Here is a 14,394-nt window from a genome sequence, read left to right on the forward strand (position 1 = left end):
TGGAACTGGTTCTCTTGTATTTATTGATGATGTGACTGCTGACAAAAGCAGCAGGATGAATTCTGAAGTGTTTTGGGCAATATTATCTGCTCATATTCAGCCAAATGCTTCAGAACTCATTGGATGCCACTTCACAGTGCAGATGGACAATGACCCAAAGCATACTGCAAAAGCAACCAAAGAGTTTTTTAAGGGAAAGAAGTGGAATGTTATGCAATGGCCAAGTCAATCACCTGACCTGAATCCGATTGAGCATGCATTTCACTTGCTGAAGACAAAACTGAAGGGAAAATGCCCCAAGAACAAGCAGGAACTGAAGACAGTTGCAGTAGAGGCCTGGCAGAGCATCACCAGGGATGAAACCCAGCGTCTGGTGATGTCTATGCGTTCCAGACTTCAGGCTGTAATTGACTGCAAAGGATTTGCAACCAAGTATTAAAAAGTGAAAGTTTGATTTATGATTATTATTCTGTCCCTTAAGAAGTGGGAGGCACATATGCAAACTGTTGTAATTCCTACACCGTTCACCTGATTTGGATGTAAATACCCTCAAATTAAAGCTGACAGTCTGCAGTTAAAGCACATCTTGTTCATTTCATTTCAAATCCATTGTGGTGCTGTATAGAGCCAAAAATGTTAGAATTGTGTCCATGTCCCAATATTTATGGACCTGACTGTACATTTGCACAGGAATGCCGCCCTGTATCAGTAAAACTGCTTTAGGGCGGAGGGAAAGTGGTTAACTGGGCTATTACAGCAATTGCCTTTTTTTGTGTATTTTTAAGTATTGACCCCATTCTCTAGAATGGCTCTAATCTCCATTCACGTGACAAGACTTTTGAGTCACAAGATTCTGTGCATATCACACATGTCCTTTAAAGGAGGATGTCTCTTTGGTGAGCCATGTGACAAATTCATCAAAGATGTTATGGGGGGGGTTTCTTCCACAGCAAAAAATTCCATAACCCCCCTCAGGACCCCTTACCTCTTCAAAACATAGAGCACCTCAGTTCTGTGCCCAGGCTTCCACTTCAAACCCTTCCTTTTGGCATATGACTTGGCCCACAAAGCCCACCAAATCTACCTCAAAGTCTTTCCAATTAAGGGGTGCCCTCCTAAGAGTTAGGGAACATCTGTTACAGTTTGCTTCTCTTTGGGTCATAGACACCCCAGACCTTTTTGGTTTCAAAGGGGTACAACTTCAAAACTCTACCACCTCAGTTTTCTTCTCTCAAATCAACCAAAAGCTGTACAAATACAGTCAGATTTGTAGAATGCCCTGTGCCATCTTGTTTCAATGAGTGGTTGTACCTGTACCCCTTCTTTTAGACAGGTTTAAAGGTTTAGTTAAACCTTTTCAAGGTACCAAAGCCCAGCTGGGATATACATCATATCCTGGACCTAAATCCATTAAACAATTCCAAAATTCTGCATGGACTCAAGCAAGGTTGGTTGTCTCTCTGAGACAAGGAGAATACCTGGCATCTGTAGACATCCAAGATGCCAACATCTTCCCATTTATCTACCTCATCAGTGCTTGCTTTGCTTTGCAGTAGGAGACAATCACATCCAGTTCATCACACTGTCATTTTGCAAGTACTGTGGGAACAGAGGATAAGCCAAAGGCTCTTCTTGCCCCTCTATGAACTCGGGTCATCCAGGTCACAGGTAATTTAGACAACTTTGTTCTAAATTATTCATCTCCTTCCAGCTATATGCAAAAGTCCACAGGAAAATTCAGATGCTTCCAGCTTTTGAATAGAAGGTGAACGTCTACAAACTTCTCTCTAATGTTCTCTTCCCTTGGAATATTTGGGTCTGATCATGCACATGTCGTAAGCAAAGGTATTGCTTCCAGAGAAGATACTACTTTTTCTCAGAGCTCACACTTGGGTCTTGATTTCAAAGAGACATCCCTTTTTGTGTAAATTTTCAGTTCTAGGCCTCCATGCACCCAATTTATTTGATACCTCTACAACACAACATTTTGTTGGTGTGACATGGACTCCTTATTTGTCCTACCTTTGGGACTTCACAGGGAACATCCTGCTTCAAAGTTTACCACTGCTAGATGGATAAACAAGTCATAGAGCTTACGCTAAAAAGGTCAAAACTCTTCTAGCACTTTTATGTGCTTACTCCACCAAGACAGTGGTTGTTTTCTGGGCGTTCCGGCAGCAAGCCTCTGTGGCCAACTTTGTAAGGCTGCCACCTGGTCCTCTGTACAAATTTCTACCAGGTGGACATCCACTCTATAGATGCAGCTTTCAGCTGCAAGGTTCTGGCAGCAACATTTTTGGTCTGTTGGCTGTTGTTGGGCTTGGCGGAACAGTTCTTTTGCCTGGTTGTTGCCTAACCTTCTAACTCATTGTTTGGGGACTTCCCAGGATCTATGAATACTCAGCCTGTGCTTTCCAATGTATGATTAACATAAGAGGAATTTTGACTTGCCTGTAAATTCGATGCCTTTTGAATACAGTACAGGACACATGACACCCTCCCTTCTATTCCTGTGTTACTCTGCATTGCTTACTAGAAAACAGTGGACTCATAGCTGGGTAGGGTTATAGGGGAGACACGTGAGGGGAAGGGGGGAGGGGGGTATGCCAGTGTACAATCACCTGAAGGTGCCAGCCTTCAACGCTGGGTCTGTGAATACCTTACTTCTGCCCTGTACTGTACTCCAAGATTATGGAGATTACAGGGAAGTCAAAATTCCTCTTTTTGTAGTGTTGTCATGCTCCTGTGTACTAAATGTTGACAGGTAGGGTTGCACAGATATTAGTGCCTATACTAAGCATTTGCATGAGTATCGGTACTTGTATAGATGCACCAATACTAAGAGCCGATACCTTCTGGCTCGGTTCTTTCAGCTGTCAGCTCTAGAAGTGACAGGCTCCTCTCCCGGCCGTCCTCCCTAGTCATCAGCCAGCCATTCCGCTGCTCTGAATCCTCAGGAGCCTGTATTCATTGGTTGCTAGAACTGTCATAGCAACCACGGACGTCACGTTCACCCTACGCTGCAGCACACTTCTCCTCCCAGCTCCCGCCGCCTACCTGCCGGGCTCTAGAGTCAGTCTGCAGGTATAGTGAGACTCTGATGGGGGAATCTGATGTATGAAGGCTCTGATGAGGGAATTTGATGCATGGGGGACTCTAATGCAAGGGAGACTGATGCAAGGGAGACTTTGATGGCGGAATCTGATGTATGGGGGGCTTTGATGGCAGAATCTGATGTATGGGGGGACTTTGATGGAGGAATCTGATGTAAGGGGGGGCTTTGATGGAGGAATCTGATGTATGGGGGCTGGAGGGTGATCTGTGCAGATGGCAGAGGTACAGTGGGTGTGCTGGTCCTTCCTGTGAGGGATGCCAAGGAGTTGCTGGGTGGCTGGACACCAAACCAGTACTGTCTGGTGCTGGGGAGAGCCCTGATCAGCCTAATGATGAAGAACATGGAGCGGTGGGGAGGATCCACCAATTTACATTGTACTGTGCGTGAGGGCTGTATTGAGGGCTGGAGATCACTTCCCAACAAATATGCAGGACTTTCCAGAGTTAGTAGTTGTCAGGTAGGTCAGTCAATGTAGAAATTGGGTAGGTCAGATACTATGCGAACCCAGGCTTGTCATAGTGACTCCAGCCTTGTTTCACACACGAGTGGTGCGGGAAACCGCACGTGGTTTGGACAGGAATTGCACCGCATTCCTGTTTAAATCATATGCGATTCCTTGCAGTGCAAGTTGAGCTCATTCATTTTGTATGGGTTCAAATTGCACTACACTGCCATGAACAATAGGTACTGGTAATTGGTATTGATGAGTACCTGATAAAAAGTATTTGTACTCTTACACGTTCTTAAAAAAAACTGGTATCGGTGCATCCCTATTAACAGGTATAGGTTTTTTATTGTAGTGTCCTATTGGACAACATGTATGTACAGACAAATCCTTTAGGGCCAATTTACACCAGTGCGCTGATCTACGTTTATAGTGCAGCTGTAAAACGCAGATCAACGGAACGACATGTGAAAAACAATCATTTCCAATATGTTATATTCACGCCGTAACGCTGCATGACCTGCATTGTGCTAAAATGCAACATGTATGCATTTTAGTGCAACGCAACAGGTGTGAGCGGATGTCAACACAATGCACAGGATATCCTGTGAAAATGCAGTACGCTTTAATGCACGCTAACATGCATGTCAACCGGCATCAAAAATGTATGTAAACAGATGTCGATTAAAATGGGTGAAAATGTTTATCCGTTTTCTATCCATTTTAGTGTAAGTCCGTGTGCATTGACCCTTAAAGTGGCATTAAACCAAAAATTGAATGTATTGCAGGTTACCAATCCTTCGATGTGCTGGCTGTATTAGTTTTTCTTTTTTAGGCCTATTTTCCCTCTGTTTTCATCTGGTGATCTGACCAGTAACACACCTCCTGTATTAGTGTGCCCCCACTTTGGATGAAGGAGCATAGGGGCCCCTTTGGACAAGCAACATTGTTAGTCTGGGGGTAGGGGAGTATTAGATGTACTAGCAGACTTAGATACACTAACAAACTGAAGCCGAACTCTAGCTCACACTGCAAGAAGTTACAGCAACAGTTTTTTCTTTCTTTTAGGATAAAACTATTACATGAGTAAATAAAAGCTGATCATTGTAAGCACCCCTATTAGTGGTAAATGATTTGTGTCAATGCCTTTACTGCTACATTTGCAGGAGAACCTATTCTGTTGAGAAAAAAAAAAGCAGACTTTCTGGATCATGAGTTAAAAATGAAGGAAGGAAAGCTTAAAAAAAAAAAAAAAAAGAGAGAAATTAATACAGCCACTGTGTCTGTAATATAATGTTTGCTTTTGGGTTGAACTACTTGACCTCCAGAAGGTTTTATCCCCTTCATGACCGGGGCATTTTTATTTCTATTCAGCGCTGTGCTATTTTAACTGGCAATTGCTCAGTCATGCAACACTGTACCCAAAGGAAATTTTATATCATTTTTTTACACAAAGCTTCCTATAGGTGTTATTTGATCACCACTGGGTTTATTTTTTATTATATAAACAAAAAAAGACCAGAATTAAAAAAAAAAAAAAACCCAATATTTTCTACTTTCTGTGATAAAAACATATCCAATTGAAAAAATCAAATATCTTTATAAATTCAGGCCAAAATGTATTCTTTTACATGTCTTTGGTGTAAGAAAAAAAAAATCCCAATAAGTGTAGTGTAGTTTCTGTAAAAGTTAAGTTAAAGCATTATATGTGTGTGTGTGTACTATATATGCAACTATTATGCTATACTGGTAATGGGATCAGCAATTTTAGTAGGACTGTGATAGTGTGGCGGGCAAGCTGGCACTAGCTGACGCTGGCTGGGAGGGACACTAACTGGCACAGACATCAATAGTTACACTAATACTGTACACTGTCACTGCATGAATAACACTGGTTGGGAAGGGATTAACATCTAGAGGTAATCTGTGTACCTAACAATGTGTAATATGTGCTGTTTTTACTAATCAATCTGGCTGTTTTGCTGTTTTTGTAAACACAGGACTCTGTGCTGTGATTGGACACAGCTCGTCATCAGGTCTCAGCCATAAATAATTGGCCTGGACCTGCTGACCAAATGGGGGTTATTTACTAAAGCTGGAGTGTGCAAAATCTAGTGCAGCTCTGCATAAAAACAATCAGATTCCAGGTTTCATTGCCAAAGCTTAATTGAACAAACTGAAATTAGAGTCTGGTGCAGCTGTGCATTGTAGCCAGCTTCTGACTGCACCAGGTTTAGTAACCCCTATGTGTCCAACAAAGCGGGTTGGATGCAAATTTGCAGCGTTTATTTACGTTGCTGAGCCTGCAGCTGTTGCTTGCTATGGGGGCATTCATGCAGGCTTGCTCCCCCCTCGCTGGCTGTGATAAGCCAATGAAGAGGAGGAGAGCCTCTGTTCTTATGCACATACATATATCGATCGTACAAGGGGGGCTGGTGGAGGGGAGCTAAGCATTGATGGTTTTTTACCTTTAATGCAGAGAATGCATTAAGGTTAAAAACCTTCTTCCTTTACAAATGCTTTAATACCACTTTTAAGTTTTGAATAGAGAAGGAAAGTGCTAGAACCCCTGTCAATATTTTTCTTTTGCTATCTCTGTGCAAAACATCACCCTGTATTTGTCCAGTTGACCATGGTCACAGAGACAGAAAGCGATTGGAAATATATTTTACAATTGTCACTGGGACAAGAGGAGAGGGTAAATCTTCTAGTAGTGACATCTGTTACCGTTGTAGCGAAAAGTGGAATTTCTCTCACTTTGTAGAGATTTCCTCTAACTTCCTGTTGCGCCTCATGCAGAGAAAGATGATTTGGAGTGATTTTTTCCTTTATCACATATAAGTACTTTCATAAATATTAATCATCAAATGTCCATAATTCATATAAACACTTTCAATACTTTTCTTGTCCTCCATTTTCTGCTGTAGGTGGTAAAACAGAACGGCTCCTCTGAACTCATTAACAAGCTGTATGACACTGCTTTGGACAAGCTTGAAATTGTGAAGAAAGACTATGACACTTTGCGTAAACAGTACAATGAGAAAGTGTCCAGCCATAATTTGGATTTAGGGCGTTTGGAGCAGAGCGAGGAGGAGAAGAGGAGCCTGCAGAAACAGCTAGAGGGTCTGCTAAAGCAGAGGGACAGTGCAATGCACCTACAACACCAGTACACATCTTCAATCAGAAGGTAGGAGTGCCCTGGTGTAAACATTTCCAAATGTTGTATTTGCCTATATGCCTATAACATTTATAGCTAGAGTAACAGGACAAGTATGGAGGATATTTTGGACTTGCCTTATTTTGAGGTTTTTTAGCTACCATGTCTAAGAAGTATATAAAAAAACTAAATTTACATTTAAAGTATCAATTGTTTAAAGTAAGGTGAGTTTCACTATTTCTTCAAACCACAAACTAATGTACTTCATCGCTGATTAACACTTTGCTTATGGTCATTATATTTACAGGTACGACTCCATCCAGCAGGAGCTGAATAAAGCATCTTTACAGAACAAGGAGCTGCAGAGAGAAGTGGAGAGGCTGCAAGCAGAGGCTACACGATTTAAGACCATGCAACTTAAGGCAGCCAAAGATGCCGAGAAATACAAAGAGGAGAGAGACTCTGTGTTCAATGAGTATCGACTAATCATGAGCGAGCGAGACCAAGTCATTAAAGAGATGGATAAGATGCAAACTGAACTTGAGCTAGCACAGGGAAGGCTGAAAAATACATCCAGTGAGAAGAGAGTTGCCAGCGAGGAGATGGAAGCTCTTAGACAGGTATATTTAAATGTACATTATGTATTGAAAAACTGTAAATATCAAAGTGGACTTGAACTTAAAAAGTGAACAATTTCTATGTTTTATAGGGAACATTTAGAAAGGCTTAGTATGCCTAAGTAGTAGCCTGAAAAATCCACAGTTTTTGGAGTTTCTTCTGAAAAATGCTCTTTGCGAATGTGCCTAGATACTGCTGTACAATACAGCCTTATAGTGTTTTTGTTAGCTTCACTAATGACACTCCTTCAATGTGTGGCAGTGTGTTGCAAATTTTTTGCTACTCTTTGTAACATGCTGTATTGCAATAAAATGTATGCCTGCATTATTGTTTACACTGTACATCAACACAGTGTGTTGGTGTGAACTGGCCCTATACAAAACAATGCCTTTTGCCTTGTACTTGCATTGGGAATTTGTTGGACAGCACTGCGCAATGTAGCCCAACAGGACTGGTGTGACTGAGCCCATGAGATTTGATGATGAATACTGCTCATGGTATTCCTTGCTTGAGGCTCTGACATGAGGAAGCAAAGCCCTGCCTCTACCAGGGTGTCTGCACTGACACACAGTGTGGAACAAAGTATCTTACATGAGTAAAAAATATTATAAGTGTGTAACCGCTGCAGTGAGACCACAGACAATACTGCTAACTAGTCCTTTGCCCTCTACCTGCGTTTTTAGTTACACCTCCCAATGTTTAGTTTCTCTTCAAGCAACCATTTCTTTTGTCAGTGTTTACGGAAACACTTTCCAGATATGAACCATTTAGCTCTTAAACAACTTATTGGTGCATTTTCAGCATTAAATGGTTTCATTTTACCTTTAATGTAATGTAGGAAAGTCAAGCCAGACTGTCAATCACATCCCACATGTCAGACACTCTGCTTTTCCAGGGTTAGTCAAGTGCCACAGCTTATTTAAGGTCAGTAGCCATGTTTCAAAGGCCAGGGGCAGTGGTTAAAGATGAAGACAAACATTTTAAATCTGAAAAAACAGCACTGTTTAAATATCCTTATTTTGTCGGTATTGAGGAAAGAAGCTGTGAACTTTAAACATCTGATCATCAGAGCAGATTATGAAGGCTCCACCATGATTAAATTCTTGTGAAATGAAAAGGTTCACTTACAGGAAAAACATTTAATGTGAGCAAATGAGTTTGTTTCTGTGTCAGAAAGTGTAGCCAAAACTGCTGTAGAGCAAATGCCGTGTTTGCAAAAAGGCGGATAAAGGTGGAGATCCCAGTGAGGAAAACAGGTGTATGGCAATCTGTTTTGTGATATTGGCTGATGATGTATCACAGGCTATGTGTTTGTCTATGTAACTTTGACACTGGCATCTTCCTTTGTGTAGGAACTAAACTCTGCCCTGGTAGAACGGGACAGGGCAATTTTTGAAAGGAATGAGCTTCTTGAGAAATATTGCCATGAGGTGAAAGACAAGGCAGAAGCACAGAAGGAGTTGGACCAAGCCTGTAAGGACATAGAGTCTGTGAAAGAAGAACGGGATGTGGCGAGGAAGGAAAGGACAGAGGCCATCATACAGAGGGATCACTTTCTAAGGGAGTACTATCAAGTCAGACAGGTACATTCAGTATAGTTGTAACATTTTGCAGATTTAGTTAGTGAATAATTAATGATGCAGTGAAGGAAATAAGTATTTGATCCCCTGCTGATTTTGAATGTTTGCCCACTCACAAACAAATGATCACTCTAAAAATCGAATGGTAGATGTAACACTGAGAGACAGAATAGCAACAAAAATTCAAAAGAAATGTGTGTCTAACAAATTATGCACTGATTTGCATGTTCATGAGGGAAATAAGTATTTGATTCCCTATCATTCAGCAGGATTTCTGGCTACCAGGTGTCTTTCATACAGGTAACAAGCTGAGATTAGAAGCAGTCTCTTAAAGGGAGTGCTGCTAATCTAATTTTGTTACCTGTATAAAAGACACCTGTCTACAGGAGCAATCAATCAGATTCCAAACTCTCCCCCATGGCAAAGACCAAAGAGCTGTCCAAGGATGTCAGGGACAAGATTTTAGACCTACACAAGGCTGGACTGGGCTACCAAACTATCGCCAAGCAGCTTGGTGAGAAGGTGACAACAGTTGGTGCAATCAATCGCAAATGGAAGAAACACAACTGTCAGTCTCCCTAGATCTGGTGCACCATGCAAGATCTCACCTTGTGGAGTGTCAATGATCATGAGAACAGTGCGGAATCATCCCAGAACTACACGTGAGGATCTTGTCAATGATCTCCAGGCAGCTGGGACCACAGTCACCAAGAAAACAATTAGTAACACACTACGCCAACAAGGATTGAAATCCTGCAGTGCCCGCAAGGTCCCTCTACTCAAGAAAGCACATGTCCAGGCCCATCTGAAGTTTGCCACTGAACATCTGAATGATGCAGAGGAGGACTGGTTGAAAGTGTTGTGGTCAGATGAGACCAAAATCAAGCTCTTTGGCATCAACTTAACTCGCTGTGTTTGGAGGAGGAGGAATGCTGCCTATGACCTCAAGAACACCAACCCAACTGTTAAACATGGTGGTGGAAACATTCTGCTTTGGGGGTGTTTTTCTGCTAAGGGGACAGGACAACTGCACCGAATCAAAGAGACAATAGACGGGGCAATGTACCATCAAATCTTGGGTGAGAACCTTTTTCCCTCAGCCAGGGCATTGAAAATGGGTCATGGATGGGTGTTCCAGCATGACAATGACCCAAAACACACAGCCAAGGCAACAAAAGAGTGGCTCAAGAAGAAGCACATTAAGGTTCTGGAGTGGCCTAGCCAGTCTCCAGACCTTAATCCGATTGAAAATCTGTAGAGGGAGCTGAAAGTTCAAGTTGCCAAACATCAGCCACCAAACCTTAATGACTTGGAGAGGATCTGCCAAGAGGAGTGGGCCAAAATCCCTCCTGAGATGTGTGCAAACCTGGTGGCCAACTACAGGAAACATCTGACTTTGTCAACAAGGGATTTGCCACCAAGTACTAAGTCATGTTTCGTGAAGGGGATCAAATACTTATTTCCCTCATGAACATGCAAATTCGTGCATAATTTGTTAGACTTGCATTTCTTTTGAATTTTTTGTTGCTATTCTGTCTCTCAGTGTTACAATACACCTACCATTCGATTTTTAGGCTGATCATTTCTTTGTGAGTGGGCAAACATTCAAAATCAGCAGGGGATCAAATACGTATTTCTTTCACTGTGTGATGTATATATCATTAATTTCCAATATAATATTTTTCTCAGTGGTACACATATTTTTAACCACTTGCCCTCCAGAGGATTTATCCCCCTTCCTGACCAGGCCATTTTTTGTGTGTATGGCGATGCGTTACTTTAACTGACAATTGCGCGGTCATGCAATGGTGGTATTTGACGTGTGCGTTTATTTTTTGCGCTATGAACAAAAAAAGTCTGACAATTCTGAAAAAAAAAAAACAATATTTTTTTTTTTCCGCTATAAAACATGTCCAATAAAAAAAAATTAAAAATCAAATTTCTTCATAAATTTAGGCCAAAATGCATTCTGCTACATGTATTTGCTAAAAAAAAAAAAATCCCAATAAGTGTAAATTTAATTGGTTTACACGAAAGCTATAGTGTCTACAAAATGGTGGTTTATATATGCTGGAATTTTTTATTTATTTATTTATTTTAAATACTAGTAATGACGGCAATCAGCAACTTATAGCGGGACTGCGGCGGCGTTCTGACGCTTGGTGGGAACTAACTGCCATTGACATCCCCAATTGACACTAATATAGTGATCAGTGCTAATAAAAAGCACTGACATTGTACTAATGCCACTGGACAGGAAGGGGTTAACATCTGGGGCGATCAAAGGGTTAACTGTGTGCTGTGTGTGTGTTTTTACAATGTGCTGCGTTTTACTAGGGAGACATGCTGATTTGTCTATGCTGATACGAGAGAGACCTGTGTTGTTTACACACAGGTCTCTCCCCGTCAGCGTTACCCGACGAATGCCGGCTGGAAATCTCTGGCAGGGACCTAGTGATTGACATCCCTAGCTGCCAATGCACCCCCCTCCCCCCACCCAGAAATGCAAATCACGTTTGTATATATATGTGATTTTGCACAGCCCTGCCGCTCTGTAGCTGTATGTCTGCTATAGGGCAGAGGGAAAGTGGTTAAGTCAAAAGTGGCTCTTGTAACTTTAAGGGCCAGTTCACACCACAGAAACACACTCTGGATGCATTTCGGATACGGTTTTGCTTACAGTTCACACCACACTCCGTTCCTGTGCAGTTTTGATACATTTTGCTATGTTCCAATACAGTTCTGTGCAGAAAAAAATGCAGCATGTTCTTTTTTCTTTTTTTTTCTGTACCGGAAACGAACTGGAACTAACTGCACTGGGTGTGAACCGGGGCCATTGGAATACATGGAAAACACTTTGCATGCATTTTTGATGCAGAAAAAAAACGCACTGGACTGCATCTGGTGTGAACTAGCCCTATGTCTGGGTGGAAATGTTCACTTTTTGGTTTCCCAGTGCTTCCTGGGATCTCTCATGCCTGCAATACCTCAAAAACAAAGCAAAGCTACACCTGAATAAAAGCGTATCAAAAGCTGCAGGTGCTGCAAGCGAGCTTTGTCATGGACTTCTATGAAGTCTTCAGAGATGCTTTGAAGCACCATTAAAGCGACATGGAGTATAATTATTGAAGCAAAGCAAAATTAACATGTAAGCAATAAGCTGAGCATTTTAAGCTGCTTCTGACAAGTTTTCCTGACACCAAGAGAAAAATAGTGACAGGGGAGGGAGCTCCAGGAGATTTACAGCCTCAGCTCTGTTTGTGTGCTGTGTGAAAGGGCGGTGTCTGTTTCCTTCAATCAGCTCTCAGAGCTGAGCTCTGCAGTGTGTAATTTCAGCTCTGTGCCCCCTTTTATTCTGAACTCTCAGACAAGCTTTTTAAATGTGGCACTTTGAGAGAAGAGACGACTGCAGATAGACCGACAGGTACAATTTATGTAGGATGGTTTGTTGCATCTCTGTGTATCACGTGAGGACAGTCACTTTACTTTGTATATGAAAGGTTTTACAACAATTTTAAAATATTTATTTTTCACTTTTTGTGTACCTGCCTGTTTACAAGTACGGTGATGTAATTAACAGTCAGGCTCCGTTCAAATCTGTCTGCCTGTGTTCCGCATGTAGGGCAGCCCATTCATTTCAAGGGGCTTCCCTCCGTGTTGAAACGTGGGAAAAGAAGTCCCTTTCCTCACTTTTTTTTTTTTCTCCTAAATTGCATCACACCAAGCCTTATAATACAGTTCGGCATGCTCAAAAATACACTGCTGGCGCCGATGCATGGGAGTGCTATTAAGAATCAATGGCACCGTACCGCGTCTGCTAAAGTGCAGCGTGTTTCTTTGTGGGTCGGGAATGTGCACAATTTTACATGTGTTCCCCAGCTGCAGAGATGTGAACCTAGTCTAAGTGTTTTTTTTCTCTTTCTAACAAAGTACTTTAGCTGCATAGAAATTGCGTCGGGGCCTGATCTGATGTAAACATCTATGGTGGAGTTGTTTTGTATTGATCCTTTCTTCCTTCTGATCTGTTTTTCAAAATAGCCTTTGCTTTTGTTTCTTGTAGATTCAGGATTCTGCCACTCTAGACATGGAAAGAGCCAACAAAGAGATTGAGGTCCTAAGGAAGCAGTATGAAGCCATGAGCCATGAACTAAAGGAAGCCACACAGGAGGCTGAAGTAGCCAAATGCAGGCGAGATTGGGCCTTTCAGGAGAGGGACAAAATTGTGGCTGAAAGAGAAAGCATCCGGTGAATATTTCCATTATTGCCATGTTTTGCTTATAATGGTGGATAGCTATCTTTTTAATAGTGTGTGTAATGTATGTTTATATATATATATATATCCAGTTGAGAATCTGTGGCCAGAATTCAAAATTGCTGTTCACAGACGCTCTCCATCCAATCTGACAGAGCTTGAGCTATTTTGCATAGGAGAATGAGCAAAAATGTCACTCTATGGATGTGCAAAGCTGTAGAGACATCCCCAAAAAGACTTGCAGCTGTAATTGCAGTGAAAGGTGGTACTACAAAGTATCGACTCAGGTGGCTGAATACAAATGCACACCACAATTTTCAGATATTTATTTGTAAAAAATTTTGAAAACCATTTAACACAAAATGGCACATAATTGTGAAGTGGAAGGAACATGATAGTCTATTACATAAAATCCCAATAAAATACATTTTGCGTTCTTTTTTTTTGGTTGTAACATGACAGAATGTTGAAAATTCAAGGGTGTGTGTGTTTTTTACACACACACACACCCTCCGTTTACGCATTTACTGCATGAGTTATTTTGTCAAGTCGTGGTATTTTAGTAGTGACAACCATATGTTTAATATTTCAGCGGTCAGCGGGGTTCCCCACCCCCCCAAAAGCACCTTGTACCCATGATGGGGACAAGGGTCTCTATCCCACAACCCTGGCCGGTGGTTGTGTTGGTCTGCGGGCAGGGGGCTTATCTTAATCTGGAAGCCCCCTTTAACAAGGGGGGCCCCCAGATCCCAGCCCCCCCCCCCATGTGAGAGTATGCGGTACATGGTCCGACAAGTCCTTTATTGAAAGAAAAAACTAAAAGAATGACCCCCGCAGTAGCTCCAACGTCAATCACGATGCCCGCCGCCGACCCATAAAAAATAATAAAAAAAAAACAAAAACGGCTCCATTCCAGACGATAACTCCCGCCGTCTGCCTGCTCTGGTGGTTTGACCGTTCTTAAATGGGTAAGGGGCGGGGCCACCCAGGACATCACTCGAGTGACCCCGCCCCATGATGTGACATCATGTCACATGGGGTGGGGTCACATGCATGATGTCCCTGGGTGGCCCCGCCCCTTACCCATTTAAGAACTGTCAAACCACCAGAGCAGGCAGGAGCTATCGTCTGAAGCAGAGCCCTTTTTTTTTTTTTTTTCTGTTCTTTTTCTCGTGTCGGTGGCGGGCATCGTGATTGACGTTGGATCTACTGTGGGAGACATTCTTC

At 42.1% G+C, this 14,394-nt stretch overlaps 1 protein-coding gene across 7 annotated transcripts in view; it reads left to right on the forward strand.

Moving 5' to 3' along the window:
* DLG5 (discs large MAGUK scaffold protein 5) overlaps positions 1–14,394 on the forward strand; it is a 237,021-nt gene that overhangs the window by 91,657 nt on the left and 130,970 nt on the right. For 5 of the 7 annotated variants that reach the window (XM_089682542.1, XM_089682544.1, XM_089682546.1 and 2 more), the window contains exons 6-9: positions 6,488–6,747; positions 7,025–7,337; positions 8,688–8,918; positions 12,976–13,160. In XM_089682542.1, the coding sequence (XP_089538668.1) occupies positions 6,488–6,747; positions 7,025–7,337; positions 8,688–8,918; positions 12,976–13,160 (989 nt within the window). The remainder of the gene's footprint in view (positions 1–6,487; positions 6,748–7,024; positions 7,338–8,687; positions 8,919–12,975; positions 13,161–14,394) is intronic. The other 2 variants (XM_089682547.1, XM_089682549.1) reach the window with 1 other exon arrangement.

The sequence above is a fragment of the Staurois parvus genome, unplaced genomic scaffold (assembly GCF_062004578.1).
Source record: "Staurois parvus isolate SC_StPar_1 unplaced genomic scaffold, SC_StPar_1.0 ptg000291l, whole genome shotgun sequence".
In the NCBI taxonomy this organism is placed as follows: domain Eukaryota; kingdom Metazoa; phylum Chordata; class Amphibia; order Anura; family Ranidae; genus Staurois; species Staurois parvus.